We start from the raw sequence: 22,072 nt of genomic DNA on the forward strand, positions 1-22,072 counted from the left end.
GTGCCACATATGAGTTCTATTGTCACACATTAGTCCCGCAGGATTTCCTTACTATCGTTGTTTTTCTGTGAACTGATTTTCATCCCCTCGCCTGGTGCTTTCTACATGAAGCACAAAAAATAAAAGCGCTACACAAGTCATAAAAACGGACGCTGCTGATCTCCGTGCAGGGAGCTCAATCTCATTGTGCGACAGCCACATTTTGATGGAGGCGATATGAAGAAACCACCCGTGCAAAGAACATTTGCAACCCCGAGCGACGCTGCAAGTGAAATACATGTTGGCACACGTAATGCGCAAGTATTATTTTTGGCTATCGACACCTTCGCGATGGCGATGGCTTGGTGCATTCCTGCGTAACGAAAATGGGGGAAGAACGGTGCAAGCGACCAATCGTAAGACAAAATATTATTTCTGACTATACTACGTGCGGGATGGGTACTATCATTTTTTTTGCTGGTCTTTCCGTCGTCTGGGTGGACAGACTCGTAGAGCTAAACTCAAGGTCGAGTTTCTTGAAAGATAAAAAATGTGAAATGCTATCCAGAAGTGCACATTCTTGGGCTAGTTGGTTCGTTGCATTAACAGAGGTCATAGCGCTGGATTCACACGGATAACAAAGACTACAGGGCGTGTGAATCCAGCGCAATGACCTCAATTAATGTGAATTGCTGCCTAAATCATATTTTAAAAAATTAATTCTGATGTTTTAGTTGCGTAAACCACAATACAGTTATGAAGCACGCCGCAGTGAGTGACTCCGGATTGATTTTGATAGTCTGGGGTTCTTTCACGTGGACGCGATTCACGGCACACTGACGTTTTTACAATTCACCCCCATCGAAATGCGGCCGGGATTTGATACCGCGCCTTTGGGCTTCACAGCCCAATGCGCGACGAACCACTACGTGATGACGACAGGTGCGTAAATTATTCCACTCCGTGTTTCATACAGGCCATCTTTTATATACGCGGTTTTTACTAGTGTTACGAGGTACATCTTTTAATCAACATGTTCACGCTGTCCTTTCTTTCTACGGCCAAATTAATCGCGTGCGAATACCTTACGCCTGCGCTGGCAGCGTTGGAGCGTAAAAACTGCAATAGCAAACTAATGTGCTGGCGGCGTAGGGATCGCACACAGACTATGATTCGTTCAGTAGGATATCCTACAGTACTTTCCTTTTGTACTAGGTTACGCACTTTATATGCTAAAAGTGTGAGCCTTATCACACTTTCTATCCTGTTGCTGCACGTTCTCGCAACGGCTATCTAAAGCATGCATGAGAGGCAGTATAAAAAGAACATTTATTTCTTTTGATAGGAAAGTATTATATGTCCCGTGAGGCAAAAGATCCGGCGTGATCAATCGATGGCACCAAAAGTCATATTCATCAGTGACTTATCAGCATATTATATAATGTCAATAGTAATACGAAAGACTGTAAATGGTTTGCGTCTTGCATGACGTCACTAGTAATACAGAAGATAGCAAATGGCATAACAACGACAATGAGTAGCAATTATGGCTGAATAATGTGGATTACGGTGATTTACAGTAAAGTGAATTGATGTTAAGACAAGTTAGAATAAGGCTACTTAAGCTGGAGTACGCGTGAAATGAATTAAGGTGAAGTAAAGTGAATGAAGTAAACTTAAAGCGGATTAAGGTGGAGAACAATAGATTAAGGTTGGTAGAAGTGAGAGCAGGGAGGATTAATGAGCAATAAAGTGGATCAGGGTGGATTGAGGGTGGTGCGAATTACAGCAAGGTGGACTAAAGTGGATTAAGGTTGAATAAAGTTTGTACAAGTTAGAGCAAGTAGAGTTGTCAAGGACATGTGACACTGTCTGACGTCATGCATCACGGATGCAACAAATTAGAGAATTCATAATTGTTTCGCATTCAAATCCCGTAAGCGTACTAAAGTGACTAATAATTTTTTTTATTTACTTTACCATTTTCGCGGATTTCCTAATTGGATTCCGATATGCCGCCGCAAGCTCTTCAAGGTTGACGTGCAATTATGCCGAATGCGCAAGGAGCGCGGCAAGAATGTGCTTTTTAATTGCCCTAGCTGTAGCGCTTTTTTAATGCGCAACTTTTTTTTTTGCGTGCTAGGACTGCGTAGCTCGTGGAAAACTTGTCGATAACGCACATGTGAGCATCTCTCAACGGCCCGCAGATAACGAGACTGTAGTACGTCCCGGGGAACAAGACAGGTCTGACTCGTCAGACGCGATATGGAACTTGATTGCACACTGAGCCAACGTTTCGCTGAGCCAACGTTGCCCACCCACGTGCGCGGGCAGCCTGCCGAGAGCGGTGAACCACTTACTGTGATCGCGCAGTTAACTGAGCCACTGCACCTTTCTCGAGCCATAGGTGCTTGATACAGGGAAGCGGATGCGATTACGTGTCTACCGAAAACTCGGCGCGGACAGTGTTGCCAGCATGGAACTTTACGCATCATTTAAACAATACAAACACTGTCCAACAGGGGCGTGAAATTTGTCGGTTATTTCTGCACAGACCATGATACAGTGCGTACCTAAAATTTCCCGTATGTTGTTGTTTCGTTAAGACAAAGTTTTTCGTTGGTAACGAATGTTTGCCATTGTTTGCACGTTTGCAGCTACGTCTCCAACATTACGATTGGAAAGGACGTGTTCTTATGAAAGCCTTTAGCGTAACAATTTCTCTTGTGAATACAGGGGCCGTTTTCTGAAACGTCCGCCTTTCGCGATAGCGTCGCCGCCGCGATAGTCACGACTGCTTACCCGTGACGTCAGCGTGTACTACCAACACGCGCGGTCGAACACTTCACATTGCATGAGAGAGCGCACCGTGCGAGTGAAGAGCGGCTCGGGTGCGTTGTTTGCGAGTGTAGTGGCCGCAGTACGGGTTCTGCGCACTGACTACGGTTGGTTACGGCTGCTTTAGGTAAAATGTATTGAATAAGAAAGTGTGAAATGTTTTATTTTAAATGACTCAACAAATATCTCCGCGAAACAACGCGTGTAAGACGCCACCAAGGAGGCTAATATACACTGCCACCTATCTTATCTCTACTACACTCCACCACCAACCGAACGCCAAAAGACGTGTTAGTTTATTCAATATATGTCGACAGCACCCATCGACACCATGCCGTTAAAATGACGAAGGCCGAAAATACTGGATGACGCTGTTTACTTTCCGGTTTCGCTAAAACCACCAATCAGTGCGCGCCGTTGGTGGAGGCGTGGCCAAGGCGATAGTTTTGGGGAAGGCGAACGTTTCAGAATATGGGTCGAGTATCTCGTTTTGAAATTTCTAAAGTTTTTACCATTTCACGTTATTTCGACGCAAATTATTTCACATCGAGAATGACATTTCTCTCGAGAATGAGCAGAGTGCGTACTCTGATAAAATGCGCCAAATTATAGATACTGTAATTTTACAATGGGAACATGCTTGCGTTTGACAGGCTAACGCTTCCTCTTATCAGAACCAATGCTCCGGCTATTGAGGAATATCATAGAACTAAGTCGACACCTGATGCCTTACCGACCACGTGGCCGCAGTCACAGAGATCACAAAACTTGACGTTAAAAATATTCTAATTTTTTTAAAATTTATGGTGCATTGAGATACCAACTTAATAGAGAATACTTGATACTTTTGGAACACATACGCCTATAAATAGTCTTTGGCTAAAGTTTTGAGAAATTTCATTGTATTCCGTATCTAAAAATGCCGCTCACAGAAAAACAAAAACATCCATCTCTTTTCTTTTTCAGAAATATCCCATGTACAGAATTGCATTCGCCAGACTTACAATTCAAAATCGTTCGCAATCATAGCGAGCTTAGTTGTAAGCATAAATTATGGCATATCAACAACAGGAAAAGCGTTCGATCATTTCCATGAAATGCGCAAAATTTTTCAAGCAAATAAACTACCCGAAAGCGTTGTATATTATGCCCTCAATGTATCTACAACAGTATATTTTCTCACACATGAGTTCTTTTTAGCGGGAAATAAAAGACAGATACAAGATGACCCCGTAGGGTCTTTTATACGCACAATTTCAATACGTCAAACGAATACTTAATCGTCAGACTTACTGTGAAAGTCAAGTGCCCCCTCCCCGTTATCTCACGCACACACAGTGATTTAGAAACCCTTTACGTATATCGCATCGCGCTGCAAGTTTCCTCACGCGTGAACGCAGTGAAATTTGCGGAGAGCGCATCAAGCACGCGATGTGAACTAAGCACCCCTCAAAATTTTGTGCTAAGCTTGAGCCGTTTTGCACTAACCTAAACAATATTTTTGTGGAACGGAGCCTTACCTGAAATACGCTGGCTGCCTTTAACTGCCGCGTTCTTCTTCTTCACTCTCTTCCAACGAGGAACACAGCCAACCGAAGAGTACAATATAGCACGACGAACAAAAAAGAATAATGTTCACATAAATTGTTAAAATATGCAACAGGTTATTTACTGTACTGCTAATAATGGACACAAGACGCGATTTGTGTTGACGGAATATCCAGGTTTTTTAATGTTCTTTTTGTTTCGGCCAATACGTCGTGGCTATGAAGTTGTCACTGCTGCTACGTTTAGAGTGGCCATTTACTGTTATAGGCTTCACACGTCTAAGCATGCATCATATTTTAGAATAGGCACCCTGCAATGGAAGTTTTCCTGTACATGTCGCGCCACCTAGCAGAGGCGGTAAGCACCCGCGAGTAGACCCTCACCGTCATTTCGTCATTGTCCGTGCAGTGCTCAGGCCCGCCAGAAAGCCTGCTTTTCCAATCTTGCAATGAATTCAGCCTAGCCTCTCGGAAGTTCCTCCGTGAGAAGTGTGAAGAAAAAGAACAAGCGCAGATACTGCTGTGCGAAGGATTGTCACAACCGCGAAGAGGATGTCGGCATCAAATTGTACCATTTCCCTTCAAAACCGTGGGAAGCAATCCGGCGGCTGAAGTGGATCGTCGCGGTCCGTGACCCTCTTGCGAATTTCTGTTAAACGAACTAAGACGTAAATTAAAAAAAAATGGCCAGGCTTAGCTTGGTCAAGCCAAGAATGCGTTGCATATTGTGTTGGGGCCCAGATTTTCCTCCGGCTGTCGTGACGTCACGTCACGTGGTTGCGCTAACGGTCAATGGTGGCTGCCCGGCCGCGCCCAAGGGCTGAACTGAGTGATTGCAATATGCAACGCATAAAACTCTAGTGTAGGAGAATGAGCCACTATGGTGGCTCCTACCCCCAATGGTGGCTGCCCGGCCGCGCCCAAGGGCTGAACTGAGTGATTGCAATATGCAACGCATAAAAAGAACCAGTAGCGGCATCTGTAAAAACGCCCAACAAAGCGACAACTGCATGAATGCGCGTGAACTGATTCCCGCTGTTGTAAATTCGCTTAGATAGTTGTTTAGCTCGTCTCGCTCCAAAACAAACGGCAGTGGTTGTTGCATCTCAAATCTAGCTTTCGTAAGCGCTCCGTGCTTGAACTTTGTACACGCTGAGCTTCTTGTTGTGCACTAATAAGCCAACGTGCAGCTTCCTTCTTCGCCAAGACCAAGACGTGATTTCTGGAACAGGACTCGTTCGTGCTGATGTTTTCTCGCGCTTAGAACAACAGAACTACGGTTGGAATGAACCACAGTAGACGTCCAGTATTCGCAAACTGGCATTTCTCACGCGCACACTAGCGCACATTTGTTCACTCTTCACGTGGCTTAGTCTGAGCTGATTGCTTTCTCTTTCAGCGGTGATGACCTCTCACGTTCGAGCCCGAACGACAATACCAGAGTATGCTCTAGGCACTTTGTCAATGCAGAACAAAGCACTTGCATTCGCCAAAACCTCTACAATTCTAAGGTGCAAGGTACGCTCCAAGTAATGAAGCTAAAATTGACAGTTGAAAAACGCTTACGCCGTATTTGCTCACTTAGGTGGCATAAAATAATGATTTGCTAACTTACTTTGAGTTGCACATCGTAAGCATTCTTTGCTTTGTTGTGACAAACACTTCGCGACCTGCGGCGGTTGCTTAGTGTTGGGTGGCTAAGCGCGAGGTCGCGGGATCAAATCCTAGCCATGGCGGCCGCATTTCGATGGGGGCGAAATGCCAAAACACCCCTACAGCTAGATTTAGGTGCACGTTAAAGAACCCCAGGCGGTCCAAATTATTCCGGAGTCCCGCACTGCGGCATGTCTCATATTCAGATGATGGTTCTGGCACCTCAAACCCAATAATTTAGGTAGTGACTACAGTGACGGGGCCCGGTACTTTAACATCTGCACTACAGTGACGGGGCCCGGCACTTTAACATCAGCACTACAGTGACGGGGCCCGTCACTTTAACAACAACACTGTAGTGACGTCACTACAGTGTTGATGTTAAAGTGACGGGCCCGTCACTATAACGATGTCGGTATTGGGGGTGAACATAGAGTTTCGTACAATAATTATTGTAAGAAACTTTATGGGGCGAGGACCTACGGAGTCGCCATCTGTCGGAAGCGCCTCACTTGCGTAGTCTGAGGGATAACGCGGCGCGCTCCGCATAGGTTTGGCTATCGGCGCTAAATAAACATACTACGCGGGAGCGCTCCTGGACATTTTTGCGAGTACTCTCGAAATAACAGAGGTTGAAAAAATAATCTTTAAAATAATAATCTTGGACTAACAAAACGCACATAATGGTTTACAGACGCCTAGACGTCTTTACCTAGTCCGTACGGTAAGCTGGGACACTGCGCGCGGTCGCCGCGATCGATTCCCCCGAACCGGTTTCTTGCGTTAAAGGTAGGCAATCACTGAAAGAAAACGATGCGAAATATTGACACAATGATGTGGGGCTCCCGCACCGCGGGACGGCGCGCGCGAAGGTCGGCGCCATGAAAGACGATGAAGCGCGTGAGCTGCACGTTCTTCTCCTGGCCAGCGATTAAACAGAAGCGTCTTTTGTGAGACTCCGTCTTCAATCTACGTTACATTTTTCTGGTGGAGGTGCGGGGTACATGCCACCACTCCCAGATCGAACACCGCCTACAAGCCCAGTACGAAGTCCGGTCGAGCTGACTCCAGTTCACGTACGGACAAGCCGTCGACTTCAAGGACTGTCACCTGAGCACGAGCCTCTACCCAATCGAGTCATAAGGATGAGTACCTCAGTTCCGTCTTCTTCCTCAACCGCGCCGACCGATGTCGTCCTTAACCAGTCGCGAATCCCCACATCCTTCCATGGGGACACCTTCGAAGATGTTGAGGACTGGCTCAATCACTTTGAGCGTATCGCAGAATTCAACGGCTCGACTCCAGAGCGCAAGCTACGCAACGCCTACTTTTCCCTCGAGGACTATGCGCGGACATGGTTTGAGAACCGTGAGGCGGCCCTATCGACATGGGACGAACTCCGACGGCAGCTAATCAGCACATACGCCAGCCTCGATTGCAAGGAGCAAGCTGAATCTGCAATTCAGGCGATACTGCCGCGGCCGAACGGAAGCGTCGCAATGTTTGTGGAAGATACGTGCCGACTTTTCCGACGCGCGGATCCATCCATGCCGGAAGAAAAGAAGGTCGGGAACTTGATGCGCGGCGTCAATCAAGAGTTATTCGGTGGACTTATACGCAACCCACCAAAGACCGTTGCAGAGTTTCTCGCGGAAACCATATCAATGGAAGAGACACTGCAGCAACGAACAAGGCAGTACAACCGCGACGTGTCGTCCCTATCGCGTGAGCCTCTCGCTATACCCTTGGACAATACCAACGCCTTGCGGGAGCTCATTGGCCTTGTTGTCCGAGAAGAGCTCCAAAAGCTTTAGGCGGCTCCGGTATCGGTACCGCGACTCGCTCTGGCTGAGGTCGTCCGGGAGGAAATCAGACAGGCAGTACAAGTCCCGGAGCGAAGCGAGACACCACAGCACGAGGTACGGCAGCCACAGCTTTGCATGTCATATGCGGAAGCTGCGAGAAGTTCGTTGTCCCCGACTTTTTACGATGTGCGCGTCGTCCCGGACTTTCATGGTGTGCGCGCCGTTTAACAAGCAACTGGCGACTTCATATGCAAATGCATATTCATATGCAAATGCATATGCAAATGCATATATGCATATTCAAATATGCAGCGGTGGCGTAGAGGTAGAACACCCGCCTCGCGTGCAAGAGGTCCGTGGTTCGAATCCCGGTGCCGCGCAATTTTCCACCGGATTAAAAAAAAAAAAAAATCCGCGTGTTGATAAAATTGCATAAACAGGCCTGGAGTGTGGCCTGATGCCGGTGACCAGAACCGGTAACACACTCCCTCACCAGAGCAGGATTGGCCACCCTGGTGCAGTACTTGGCCACAACCTCCTATATGAACACAACAATCAAACCCCGGCCCTCAGTCCCCAGCAGCTGCGAAGCAACTGACCACGGCGGCGGTCAGACCTGCGACGCTGCAGAGGGTGCTAAGAATCCCTGGCTCCGGACAGGCCGCCATTGGAATATGAACCTGGAAACGTTTAACGCAAGAACATTATCTAGTGAGGCGAGTCTAGCAGTGCTATTGGAAGAATTAGAGGGCAGTAAATGGGATATAATAGGGCTCAGTGAAGTTAGGAGGCCAAAAGAAGCATATACAGTGTTAAGGAGCGGGCACGTCCTGTGCTACCGGGGCTTAGCGGAGAGACGAGAACTAGGAGTCGGATTCCTGATTAATAAGAATATAGCTGGTAACATACAGGAATTCTATAGCATTAACGAGAGGGTGGCATGTCTTGTTGTGAAACTTAATAAGAGGTACAAAATGAAGGTTGTACAGGTCTACGCCCCTACATCCAGTCATGATGACCAGGAAGTCGAAAGCTTCTACGAAGACGTGGAATCGGCGATGGGTAGAGTGAAAACAAAATACACTATACTGATGGGCGATTTCAATGCCAAGGTAGGCAAGAAGCATGCTGGAGACAAGGCAGTGGGGGAATATGGCATAGGCACTAGGAATAGCAGGGGGGAGGTATTAGTAGAGTTTGCAGAACAGAATAATATGAGGATAATGAATACCTTCTTCCGCAAGCGGAATAACCGAAAGTGGACATGGAGGAGCCCGAACGGCGAGACTAGAAATGAAATAGATCTCATACTCTGCGCTAACCCTGGCATCATACAAGATGTGGACGTGCTCGGTAAGGTGCGCTGCAGTGACCACAGGATGGTAAGAACTCGAATTAGCCTAGACCTGAGGAGGGAACGGAGGAAACTGGTACATAAGAAGCCGATCAATGAGTTAGCGCTAAGAGGGAAAATAGAGGAATTCCAGATCAAGCTACAGAACAGGTATTCGGCTTTAAGCCGCGAAGAGGATCTTAGTGTTGAAGCAATGAACGACAATCTTGTGGGCATCATTAAGGAGTGTGCAATAGAAGTCGGTGGTAACTCCGTTAGACAGGATACCAGTAAGCTATCGCAGGAGACGAAAGATCTGATCAAGAAACGCCAATGTATGAAAGCCTCTAACCCTACAGCTAGAATAGAACTGGCAGAACTTTCGAAGTTAATCAACAAGCGTAAGACAGCTGACATAAGGAAGTATAACATGGATAGAATTGAACAAGCTCTCAGGAACGGAGGAAGCCTAAAAGCAGTGAAGAAGAAACTAGGAATTGGCAAGAATCAGATGTATGCGCTAAGAGACAAAGCCGGCAATATCATTACTAATATGGATGAGATAGTTCAAGTGGCTGAGGAGTTCTATAGAGATTTATACAGTACGAGTGGCACCCACGATGATAATGGAAGAGAGAATAATCTAGAGGAATTCGATATCCCAGAAGTAACGCCGGAAGAAGTAAAGAAAGCCTTGGGAGCTATGCAAAGGGGGAAGGCAGCTGGGGAGGATCAGGTAACAGCAGATTTGCTGAAGGATGGTGGGCAGATTGTTCTAGAAAAACTGGCCAGCCTCTATACGCAATGCCTCAAGACCTCGAGCGTACCGGAATCTTGGAAGAACGCTAACATAATCCTAATCCATAAGAAAGGCGACGCCAAAGACTTGAAAAATTATAGACCGATCAGCTTACTGTCCGTTGCCTACAAAGTATTTACTAAGGTAATTGCAAATAGAATCCGGAACACCTTAGACTTCCGTCAACCAAAGGACCAGGCAGGATTCCGTAAAGGCTACTCAACAATAGATCATATTCACACTATCAATCAGGTGATAGAGAAATGTGCGGAATATAACCAACCATTATATATAGCTTTCATTGATTACGAGAAAGCGTTTGATTCAGTCGAAACCTCAGCAGTCATGGAGGCATTACGGAATCAGGGTGTAGACGAGCCGTATGTAAAAATACTGAAAGATATCTATAGCGGCTCCACAGCCACTGTACTCCTCCATAAAGAAAGCAACAAAATCCCAATAAAGAAAGGCGTCAGGCAGGGAGATACGATCTCTCCAATGCTATTCACAGCGTGTTTACAGGAGGTATTCAGAGACCTGGATTGGGAAGAATTGGGGATAAGAGTACATGGAGAATACCTTAGTAACTTGCGCTTCGCTGATGATATTGCCTTGCTTAGTAACTCAGGGGACCAACTGCAATGCATGCTCACTGATCTGGAGAGGCAGAGCAGAAGGGTGGGACTAAAAATGAATCTGCAGAAAACTAAAGTAATGTTTAACAGTCTCGGAAGGGAACAGCAGTTTACGATAGGTAGCGAGGCACTGGAAGTGGTAAGAGAATACATCTACTTAGGACAGGTAGTGACTGCTGATCCAGATCATGAGAGTGAAATAATCAGAAGAATAAGAATGGGCTGGGGTGCGTTTGGCAGGCATTCGCAGATCATGAACAGCAGGTTGCCATTATCCCTCAAGAGAAAAGTGTATAACAGCTGTGTCTTACCAGTACTCACGTACGGGGCAGAAACCTGGAGGCTTACGAAAAGGGTTCTACTTAAATTGAGGACGACGCAACGAGCTATGGAAAGAAAAATGATAGGTGTAACGTTAAGGGATAAGAAAAGAGCAGATTGGGTGAGGGAACAAACGCGCGTTAATGACATCTTAGTTGAAATCAAGAAAAAGAAATGGGCATGGGCAGGACATGTAATGAGGAGGGAAGATAACCGATGGTCATTAAGGGTTACGGACTGGATTCCGAGGGAAGGGAAGCGTAGCAGGGGGCGACAGAAAGTTAGGTGGGCAGATGAGATTAGGAAGTTTGGAGGGTCAACATGGCCACAATTAGTACATGACCGGGGTAGTTGGAGAAGTATGGGAGAGGCCTTTGCCCTGCAGTGGGCGTAATCAGGCTGATGATGATGATGATGATGATGGCGACTTCAGGACTCGCCGCACGCCATTCATGTCTGAAACACGACCACCCCGCAAGAGTGACGTATGGTGCACTGCAGACCGGAGACCCTTGTGTTTTCATTGCGGTGAAGCCGGTCACCTCTACAGGGCGTGTCCTTACCGCCCAGCTGGGCTCCGTGGATTTTCACTGAATGCGCCGTGCCCGCGCAGTGGTGAACGCCCCCTGGAGATTGAAGCCTACCTCGCGGACGCCAGAACCTCGTTTGCCCCACGATTCCGTGTTCCCCGTTCACCGTCACCCGCCCGAAACAGGTCTTCCAGCCCCATCTTCACGCCGAGCGCAACAAGGCGTCGCTCACCCAGCCCTGCCTGCCGGGAAAACTGAGTCCACCGACCTGCGGAGGTGAGGTCGCTGACGTTGCGAACGCTGAAGATCCTCCACTAAGACGACCGCGAGATGACGTAACTGAGACGCAGAGAAAGCAGTGTAGTTCGGTGTCAGTATCTTGCGACGTACCAGTTACCATAGATGACCATGAAGTCACGGCGTTAATCGACACGGGTGCGGACACGTCTATTATGAGCCAGAATCTCGTGTGTATCCTGAACAAAGCTTCGACGCAATTGACCGGGACTCAGATTCGCACTGCAGAAGGGCACCTCATAACTCCAATAGGCCGGTGCACAGCACGAGTCAACATTCGGGGCTTCACGTACATCGGCGACTTCGTCATTCTTCCTTAATGTTCGAAGGACCTTATACTCGGCATGAATTTCCTTCAGGCGAACGGTGCCATCATCGACTAGCAAGAGTCTAGGGTCAGCTTCGCTATTACGCAAGCCATAGCGAACAGCAACGGCAACGACCGTTACCCGAGGTATTTCCTGGCCCTGTATCGCCACTGTCTGTTCACTGTTTTCGTTGAAAACCATAACACCTGATTTTCTAACACTAAATTTCAAACCTAAATTGTTGCCTTCCTGTCCACAGGTATTAGCCAGACGTTGCAAATCACTTTGCTTGTTAGCTAGCAACACAATGTCGTCCGCATATAATAAACCTGGAAGCTGCTGCTATACTGCTGTACCCGCCTGTTTGTATGAGAGATTAAAACCGATATTACTTCCTTCTAGCGCCCTCTCCATCCTCACCATGTACATCATAAACAGCAGTGGGGATAAAGGGCACTCCTGCCTCAGTCCCCTTTTGATATGAACTTTCGCCTCGCTCCTCATCCCTTCCCATTCAACGCAAAAACCGTATTGCTGCGCAGTGGCGCCATCTATGGGCAGTCGGCGTGCTCGCTCGGCCGAGCGCTCCGTCTTGCATGGAAGGTATACGCTCGGCGGTGGATTTCTGGCGTTCGTTTTCACGTTAGTGCGCTCTGTTTAGTATGACGTGGCGTCTTCTACGTTGTGAACGGTTCCTTGAGACCTACTTAAGTGGTTTAACTCGGTATAGGCCGGACTTTCTGCTGGCGTTGAGGCGGACGAAGCACGCACCGCGATATGTGCACCAGTGTTCGAGCCTACAATCAGCCTCGGAGATCGACTGTGTATTTCTGAATGTTTCGTTCACTAATGCGACCTTATTGCTGTATTATCATGTAGTTCTAAGCTGCGGTTTAGGAGCAACGAAACATACGCGACGATCGTAACAGCGTGGGTGCCGTTCTGCTACGACAAGAGCTGTGCTGATATACTTTGACAAGGGTTCAAACTGTGCTCTGCAGATTACATTGCGTGACTACTAGGTTGTGTGGATGAGGTTTCCACCCATCAATAAAATAGGTTTGATTAGCAATAACAGCATAGCTTACAGTGTGAATTAAGCTTGTCCAGCAAATCAACCGTTTACAAAGTGCGCGAGCGTCCTAAGTAGTGGTAGGTGCTGGATTACAGATATCTTTGTTCTATATAGCACATGGTCCGAGCATACGGCATCAACGTTTATAGATCTATAAAAGTTGCGATCTATACACCATGCGAGGTCATATTGCGGCGTTAGCCCGTTTTCTTTTCTTTTCCGAGGAAGAGGACAACCGATTTTTTTTTTCGGTTCTGTTCGTTCCGTTCTCTACGTCGCACTGACGCGTATTACGGAAATTTTGCCCTCAAAAATAGCCATCGCATTCTTACGCGATCCCTCTCATATGTTATGGCTTTACAGGGCAAAAAGGCAATGCCGACGCACATAGCTTATATATGTATCATGCTGGTTCACCAACCGCAGTATATCGCTGTGTTGAGCAGCGCCATCGGCCTCATGCAGGAAGGGTAGCGTAAACATATAGTGATTTCAGGCCTACTAGACTTAAAATGCGTGAGAACAATGCCTCTGTATCATAATTATTTGACAACGCCTGCCGCTTAGATGTTTCGTGGTTGCCTTAGGTTGGCCGTACACAAGCATGCGCTCTTATTTTTTCCAAGCGATCAGATAGTGAGCAGATTTAGCATTTCATGCTGGTAATACAGAGACGCTGGTTCTGTTCTTTGAATTAAAACCGAGATACGCAAAATAGTTCACAACACATACACACACCGCGGCTGATAATGTGCGTCGCGTGTTTGCGCCCCCAAGATACACTTGCGCGTACTGTAGTTACCGACGCACCGAAAGGCTTCCCTGGCGACCTTATATGAACGGACATGGCGTAAATTTTAGAAAGTACTATTTAAAACAACTCGAAATCGGTCCGCAGCACGCGACAGCAATACTTTCAAGCAGCGCCGCACCGGATCGCACAAGCTAGAGAGGAGGAAAGGGTTGCCGCGCGCCCTTTCCTCCTCGCCCGATGAAAAGGTCTATAGGATGCCAAGAATCCTAGCTGCAATTTTATGATCCTAATGTGAGTAAATAAAAATAATTGCTACGTCTATTTAAATCCGCGCTTCTTTGGACAGAAGAAAATCCCAGTCACACAACACATTTCAAACTCGGTTCTTATTATTAACGAGTCTCTACTGAATCGTAAAAATTACTTGCTTGATCAGCTGAGGCAGGCACTCGCGTCAGCAGCTCCACGTATTTGGAGAGTCAGTATGAGAGTTCGAGGGCTCGGGCTGTTTGCACCGGATCGCCACGTTTTACATGGAAGCCCGTCCGTCGCTCTGGGGGCGGCTACAGTGAACCAGCGGGCCATGACCTCGCACCAAACTTGTACAGCAAAGACGACCGCGACGAAGAAAGTGACACGCGCGCGAAACTCGTTTGCTTCTTCGCACCCCGTCGAATGTGCACAATGCCCTTTGGAGCTCCCTTGGCGTAGCCACATTAGCCTCCTCACAGCTGTAATTAACCATGACCCCCCGCGGCCTTTGTCCTTTTTCTGTGCTTCCCTCTGCCGGACGCCGCTCGAAACGTTTTGAAAAGGTGCCGGGGCTTTCGCCGGTTGATTTGCGCACCTGCACCCATGTTGAGTGCACGTCAGTTGTGCGTTTCGTGGATCGCGAAGTAAGCGGCTTCTGCGGGGCAGCATGTCGTTCCTGGAGGCCATGAAACAAGCAGGTCTGCGTGCGCTGTTGTGCTACAGTGGCTAGAATGTAGTTGGTCTAACAGTGCGGCCGATAAAAGCGCGCTGTGCACCGTCTGCCAATGTGGCTGCCTTGGGAGTTTGCTGTTGTTGATTTCTCCATTTGCACGTCGCCTTTTGTGTTCTTTTTACACATTCTTCAGGCATTTCGCACATTCAAGAAGTCTTCGAGCGAAGCGTTTTGCTTCAGATTTACCAAAGCGGTGCACTTGTCCACATGGACGTCTACATCTAAAGATTGTTGTTATCGCCAGATATAGGGGGAAAGGTGCATCGCTCATATTAAATAATGTCAAAACGTAGCAAAACATACATGTCTACGCATATGAGCCGCGTTGTTCCACCCCGAGACGACTCAATGTGAGCGGCCGAGTCACTTAATGAACCGTAACTGTGATCCACATACATATATTACGGATGGTTGACTTATTGGTGATTCTTGCTTTTCTTTTGGTGATTAGTTATTCTCGCTTTGTTGCGTGCCATAAAACATTATAAGAGACAACCGTGCTCGCATAAGCGCTTATTTATATAGTCCGTGTTGTTCTCTCACGAAAATGCGAATGTCTTCGCTGACACAGTTTGTATAACTGAGCGAGGCGGTTGTTTACGCAGCTTCACCGAATGCGCCGTCCCCTGTTTCCTCTTGGACGGAGAGGCAAACAATGCATCTATAGAATTAAGAAATGTATCAGCATAACAACGCCTACAGACGCACCCATCAACGTATAGCGAATGCGACTGGTAGCTTACGTGAACGGTGACACCAGCGGTGGCAAAGTGCTGTCGTCGCTTGCCACTTAGTGTGGCGCACCTTCGGAAGTGAAGAGTAGTTGATTTCAAATCGCTAAGGACAGAGCTGCACTGTGAAAACAGTTTCCTGCGTCCTAATTGCTGACTTTTCAGTTCAGGTGCGCCTGTAGCGGGTGCACGAACGCGACGGCGCCGCCTAACATTCTCTGAACAGGATCAAGATTGGCTCAAACTTCATGTGCACGCCTTGAGAGGATTGAAGCTTGTGCATTTCAACTTCGTAGGCGTAGTTCGACTTATTTTTATCGCGATTACACTACGTGTGCAAGCGAAGGCGCTGCTACTATCGCGTTGTCGGTTCGACGGCCGATCACGCGGACTTCAGTCGAAGGAGGTCGGCACGCTGATTTTATCGGTGCCGTCGAGAGGAAAGTCCGTCGCAATACGGCAACTCGAGGTCCGCGACTTTCGGCCTGCATGGTGTGATAAAATTGTCTCACCAACACACTGTGCTGAACAGTCGGCCAATCGCTGGCGTGAGCGCCTTGCCGGCCTCGCATCAACCCAGTGTTACCGCGGCTCAAACGAGTGCGTGAAGTCAGGCACGCGCTGCCACCAGCACCAAGTGAGGGCCGACGCTACAAGAAGAGTTCGACAGCGACATGATGCTTTTTTAAGTGCCGCCCGAGTGCATCACAGGAGTTTATCGTTAAATTTGCTAGCCATCAATGGACGGTGGCAACTACGTGACTCACGGTGCAGTCCGGACCGCTCAGTAGTCCGTTCGAAGCCCTGGATACTTTCTGCTTGAAAGCTGAGTTGCAGTCATACGCTACGCAGGTTTACGGCACCGTAGTGGCGTCGGGCTACCAGTAGAGTTTCAGCGCGGTATGCGGCACGAGTGTTTGCAGCAGCGCGCGTGGGAGCGCTTTTTTTTTTTTTCTTTCGGAGAACTTTGCCCCAAGATCGGGCCACGAGGCCGGGAGCGCGACCCTTTTAAAACGTTTCGCGGCTAATCCGCTGAGGCAGGGCGCGAGCGCTGTCGCGCAGTGAAACAGGCCGAACGCCTGCCTTTCTATACAAATGTGCAAGTCTAGAGGGACTTGCCACTCCCTCCCACCGCTCCACATACGAGGGGACAGGAGGGGATAGGGAAAAGGTGACGTGAGAAGACAAGGAAATGCTACTACTATAGACACTACAGTGGTTGCGCGTAAAGGGAATAAAAATATAAGTCCAAGGCACGGTACGGTACGTTTCTGCAGTTTCTCAAAAATAAACACCGTGCAACGGGCCAACATAGACGCATAAGGGTAAAAGCAGACCAATTCAAGCTAGTACTCACAAATATGCAGCCTTAAAACAGAGAGTTGAAGACGACATAGAGGTAATGAATGAAACCGTAACTAGGATGATTTCAGAAACAACAAATGAAGTAGGAGGTAAGGCACCAAGGCAACCAGTCGGCAGGCTCCCCCAATTAAAGAAGGACCTAATAAAGAAAAGACAAAGTATGAAAGTGTCCAACTTAAGTGTCCAACTGTCAAGATATAATTTACGGAACTGTCAAAACTGATCAACAAGGAGAAAATAATGGAATATTCGAAATTATAACGTAACAAAGACTTAAAGAGTACTAAAACATGGTCGCAGCATGAAATCAGTGAGAAGGAAACTAGGCATAGGACAAACCAAGATGTATGCACTGAAAGTTAGGCAGGTTAATATCTTCAGCAATCTCTAAAGTATACTAAAAGAAGCGGAAGAATTCTACATTCACCTGTACAGTACCCAGAGGAGCCACGATACCTCCATTCGAAGTAGTACTGAACAAGTTACAGAAACTCCTTCTATAACTAGCGATGAGGTTAGAAGGGCCTTGCAAGACATGAAATCGAAAAAAGTGGCAGAAGATGGAATAATAGTTGATTTAATCAACGATGGAGGAGACATAATGCTTGTAAAACTGGCGGCCCTGTATACAAACTGTCTATCGACTTCTAGGGTCCCAGAAAACTGGAAGAATGCCAAAATTATACTAATCCACTAAAAGGGAGACGTTAAAGTATTGAAAAATTATAGGCCCATTAGCTCACCCCCAGTATAACATAAAATATTCACCAAGAGAATTTCCAATAGAATGAGGGCCACACTGAACTTCAGTCAACCAAGGGAACAGGCTGACTTCAGGAAGGGATACTCTATAATGGTTCACATCCATTCCGTTAATCAGGTAATCGAGAAATCAGCACAATACAATCAACCTCTATATATAGCTTTCATATATTACAAAACGGCATTTGATTCAGTAGAAATACCAGCAGTCATAGGGGCATTACGTAATCAAGGAGTACGTAATGTACGCTTACGTAAATATGTTAGAAAATATCTACAGATATTCCACAGCTATCTTAATTCTCCACAAGAAAAGTAGGAAGATACGTATAAAGAAAGGGGTCAGACAAGGAGACAGATTCTCTCCAATGCTATTCACTGCGTGCTTTGAAGGAATATTCGAGCTATTAAACTGGGAAGGCTTAGAAGTGAGGATCAACGGCGAATATCTCAGGAACCTTCGGTTTACAGATGACATTGTCCTGTTCAGCAACACTGGAAACGAGTTACAACAAATGATTGAGGACCTTAACAGAAAGAGTTTAAGAATGGGGCAGATTATTAATATGCGGAAGACAAAGATAATGATCAATAGCCTGGCAAGGGAACAAGAGTGCAGGATCGCCAGTCAGCCTCTAGGATATGCGAAGGAATCCGTTTACCTAAATCAATTACTCACAGGAAACCCTGATCATGAGAAGGAAATTTACAGAAGAATAAAAATGGGTTGGAAGACATACAATAGACACTGTCAGCTCCTGACTGGAAGCTTAGCATTATCATTGAAAAGAATGGTGTACGATCAGTGCATCTTACCGGTACTGACATAAGGGGCAGAAACTTGCAGACTCACAAAGAAGCATGAGAACAAGTTGACATCGCAAAGAGCGATGAAACGAGGAATGTTTGGCGTTACGTTAAGAGACAGAAATGGAGCGGTTTGGGAGGGGGGGGGGGGTATCAGAGAGCAAACGAGGGTAGCCGATATTCTAATTCCCATTAAGAGAAAAAGAAATGAAGCTGGGCAGGCCTTGTAATGCATAGGTTAGATAACCGATGGACCATTAGGGTTACAGAATGAGTGCGAAGAGAATAGAAGCGCAGTCGAGGACGGCAGAAGACTAGGTTCGGCGATGAAATTAGGAAATTCGCGGGCGCTAGCCCGAGTCGGTTGGCGCCGGACAGGGGTAATTGGAGATCGCAGGGAGAGGCCTTCCTCCTGCAGTGAACATAACATAGGCTGATTATTATTATTATTATTATTATTATTATTATTATTATTATTATTATTATTATTATTATTATTATTATTATCATTATTATTATTATTATTATTATTAATAAAATTTCTCAAGCGGACAACTTGCGCAGGGCGTGCAGAAGCAAAGCCGCATGGAAGCGCACCGTAGGCTTAAGCAACAATACGGAAGCGGTTACGCGTCAAATCTTCACTTCTATCGCCGATGCCGATGCGGTAGCTTTGCGGTTATGGCATTGCTCGAGGTCGTGGGTTTGATCCCTACTGCAGTAGCCGCATTTCCACGGGTGCAAAATCAAATACGCTCGAGCAGTTAGATTTAGAGACACTTTAAAGAACGCCATGGTGCCAAAATTAATACGAAGTCCGCTATTACGGCGTGCATCATAATATGGTTGTTTCGGCACGTACAGCCTCATAATTCAATTAAAGTTCAGTACTTCTGCAACGATTCAATGTGCCATGTAAAGAAACGAATATGCTAAACCCTCTTAGACGTTATGAAGTATGGCGCACAACAACGCCTCAAGCAAACACATCACCCTGTGTGTTCTGCGTACTATGAAGAGAAACAGCGGTGGTGCACGCAAGGTAATGTTTAACATCAACTCATCGCTCTCGTATTGGCCTGAACATGAAGAAATTAAACCGTCGCCATCAACATCGCCGCTAACTATCGTCAATCAAGGAAAACAGCACAGAAAGCTTCGCTTACATCATTTTCCACAGTGCGGGGGATCCGCGCAATTTATTTTTTGACGAAGTTTCTTACGAGAATGAAATACCAAGTAACCCACCTTTCCATCCCAGTGCAGTGACCGCTGACTGCCGGCCGCTGGTGCTTGCGGAGTGTGGCGCAATGTCACGTCGTTCCCGTTGGGAAGGGAGAAGGCAAGCACGGTCAAAGAATGTAGGCATACTTGTTTGCTCTTGTAGTTATGTTACTCCGCAGGCAGGTATGGAGATTGACTCAGAGGAGTTGGACCGAGCTTTTAAAAACGGTTCATCGTTGAGACGTGGAAGCAGCGTTCCGGGCACAGTCTCGGACATAAGCTTTGCTGCTGGAAAAAAGAAAGCCTTCCTTCACCGGACGACAGCTCAACCCTCGCGCTGCAAACGTCCCCTCGGGTCATTGAGGGGTGTCGTCTCGAACCCACGCTTACCAGCATCTCATTCTCGATCTGGATAAAAAGTGTATCTTGTGTGCACAAACACAAATATTATTAATAATGAGGTTTTATGGTCATTGCATCGGCACAGAAAGATAAAGGTTTACCTTCACATTGCGGTTCTTCATTTTAATTTTTCATCCTGGATTGCAGCGAAATCTGGTTGCAGTAGAAATGTACTACGCGTTTTTTTTTTCTTCGATAGTGACGACGCAGTGAAACGTCTATTACAAATGGTCATTTCGCAAAGACTGATCGCAAGAAAATTATATCGCGCTTAGCATGTGGTGTAGTATGCATGTGACTGTGTTGCTTTGGAAGATTTTAAATTGTAATACCTTGCTTAATTTTGAGAATGATACAAGCTCTTATCTTTGGGGGTGGGCTCCGGGTCTTCGCGGGTCACAATACATGGCGACTTGTCGTGCAAGTAGCGCCCGCCTCTTCAGATAAGCAACTGAACACGCTGATGAACGCTATCTGAAAAAAAAAAAAAAACGCACAGCGTGCTTTAGTACTAAATAGCTATAGAAGCATTGGCATTACAGGAGCTTTCGCTTCTCTCGCAGTTTCTCTCTGGCATATCCGCAATGCACATCGATTATTATTAGCCCGTGAGGTAATCGATGATTACTAATTGGTGACTTTATGTCCTCGTCCCTGCCGTTCCTAGTGGCGCGGAAGCAAGCCATCAAGGTACCCTATCTCTGATAGCCGGCACAGAGATTATCAGGATCGCCGATGCTGCAACTGCTGCTGCTGCAGCAGCGCTTTCTAACGTGCGAGGCCAGAGGGGACGCAGATAGAACTGTAGAGAGGAGAGGGAGGAGAAGAGGCAGTTCCCATATAAGAGAGGGTGGGGAGCTGACGTGAGAAGGCAAGGAAACCCCACTAGTATACGACAGCGGTTGCGGGGAAACAGGATATGCTTAAGCTCAAGGTACGGTACAATACGTTGCTGCTATTTCTGAAATATAAATGCCATGCAAATATATCAAGCGGGCAACTTACGCAGGGCGTGCAGAAGCAGAGCCGCATTACTTAAAGCACACTGCAGGGTCCAGGAGGCACTACGGAAGCGGTCGACCATCAAATCAACACTTCTGTGCCCGCCGCATTAGCTTTGCGGCTATGGCATAGGTCGTGGATTTGATGCCAATTCCGGCAAGCGCATTTCGATGGGGGCTAAATAGGAAACGCACGTGCACTTAGATTTTGGGAAACGTTAAAGAGCATCACGGTGTCAAAATTATTCCGGATTCCGCCACTACGGCTTGCCTCATAATACGATTGTGGTTTTGGAACGTACAGCCCCATACTCCAATTCAAGTTTAATATTTCTGCCACAATGGGATCTGTCATGTGAGGCAATGACAATGCTAATAAACCCTCTCAGAGGTTACGAAGTATGGCGCACGACAACACTATCAAGCAAAAACATTTTCCTGTGTGTTCTGTGTACTACGCAGACAAACAGCAGTGGTGCACGCAAGGTAAAATTTAGCATCAACTCACCGCTCTCGTGTTCGCCTAACGTTGAAGAAATTAAGCTTTAGCCGTCAACATCCCCGCTAATTATCGTCAGTCAAAGCATCAGCACGGAAAGCTTCTCTTACATCGATTCGCACAGTCCGTGGGATCTGCATATTTTTTTTTTTTTTGACAGAACTATATTGTTGTACTTGCCGAGGGAATTTTCACGTCTGCAAACGTCGAGGAGGCACCACAGTTGGAGGCTCTGTCAGTTGGTAAATATTACCATGCACTTCGTTGGGCACTTGTGGCAAGCTTCTCGCCACCAAATTACAATACGCACATTCTCCCATTCCCAAGGCCATCATGTATAAGCAGTGGTCTTTCATAAGTTTGCAGTAGAGGGTTAAAAATTAAACTACCATTCTCAAATGTATTCTATATGCAGTTATATA

The 22,072-nt window shown here is 46.8% G+C and overlaps 1 protein-coding gene across 3 annotated transcripts in view; it reads right to left on the bottom strand.

Moving 5' to 3' along the window:
* LOC126537873 (scoloptoxin SSD976-like) overlaps window positions 1-22,072 on the bottom strand; it is a 72,302-nt gene that overhangs the window by 27,800 nt on the left and 22,430 nt on the right. For 2 of the 3 annotated variants that reach the window (XM_072287935.1, XM_072287934.1), the window contains exon 2: window positions 19,773-20,624. In XM_072287935.1, the coding sequence (XP_072144036.1) occupies window positions 19,773-19,780 (8 nt within the window). In that variant the 5' untranslated portion in view covers window positions 19,781-20,624. Of the gene's footprint in view, window positions 1-19,772; window positions 20,880-22,072 lie in introns of those variants that run through there. The other variant, XM_055074503.2, reaches the window with a different exon arrangement.

Source organism: Dermacentor andersoni, chromosome 4 (assembly GCF_023375885.2).
Source record: "Dermacentor andersoni chromosome 4, qqDerAnde1_hic_scaffold, whole genome shotgun sequence".
Classification (NCBI taxonomy): domain Eukaryota; kingdom Metazoa; phylum Arthropoda; class Arachnida; order Ixodida; family Ixodidae; genus Dermacentor; species Dermacentor andersoni.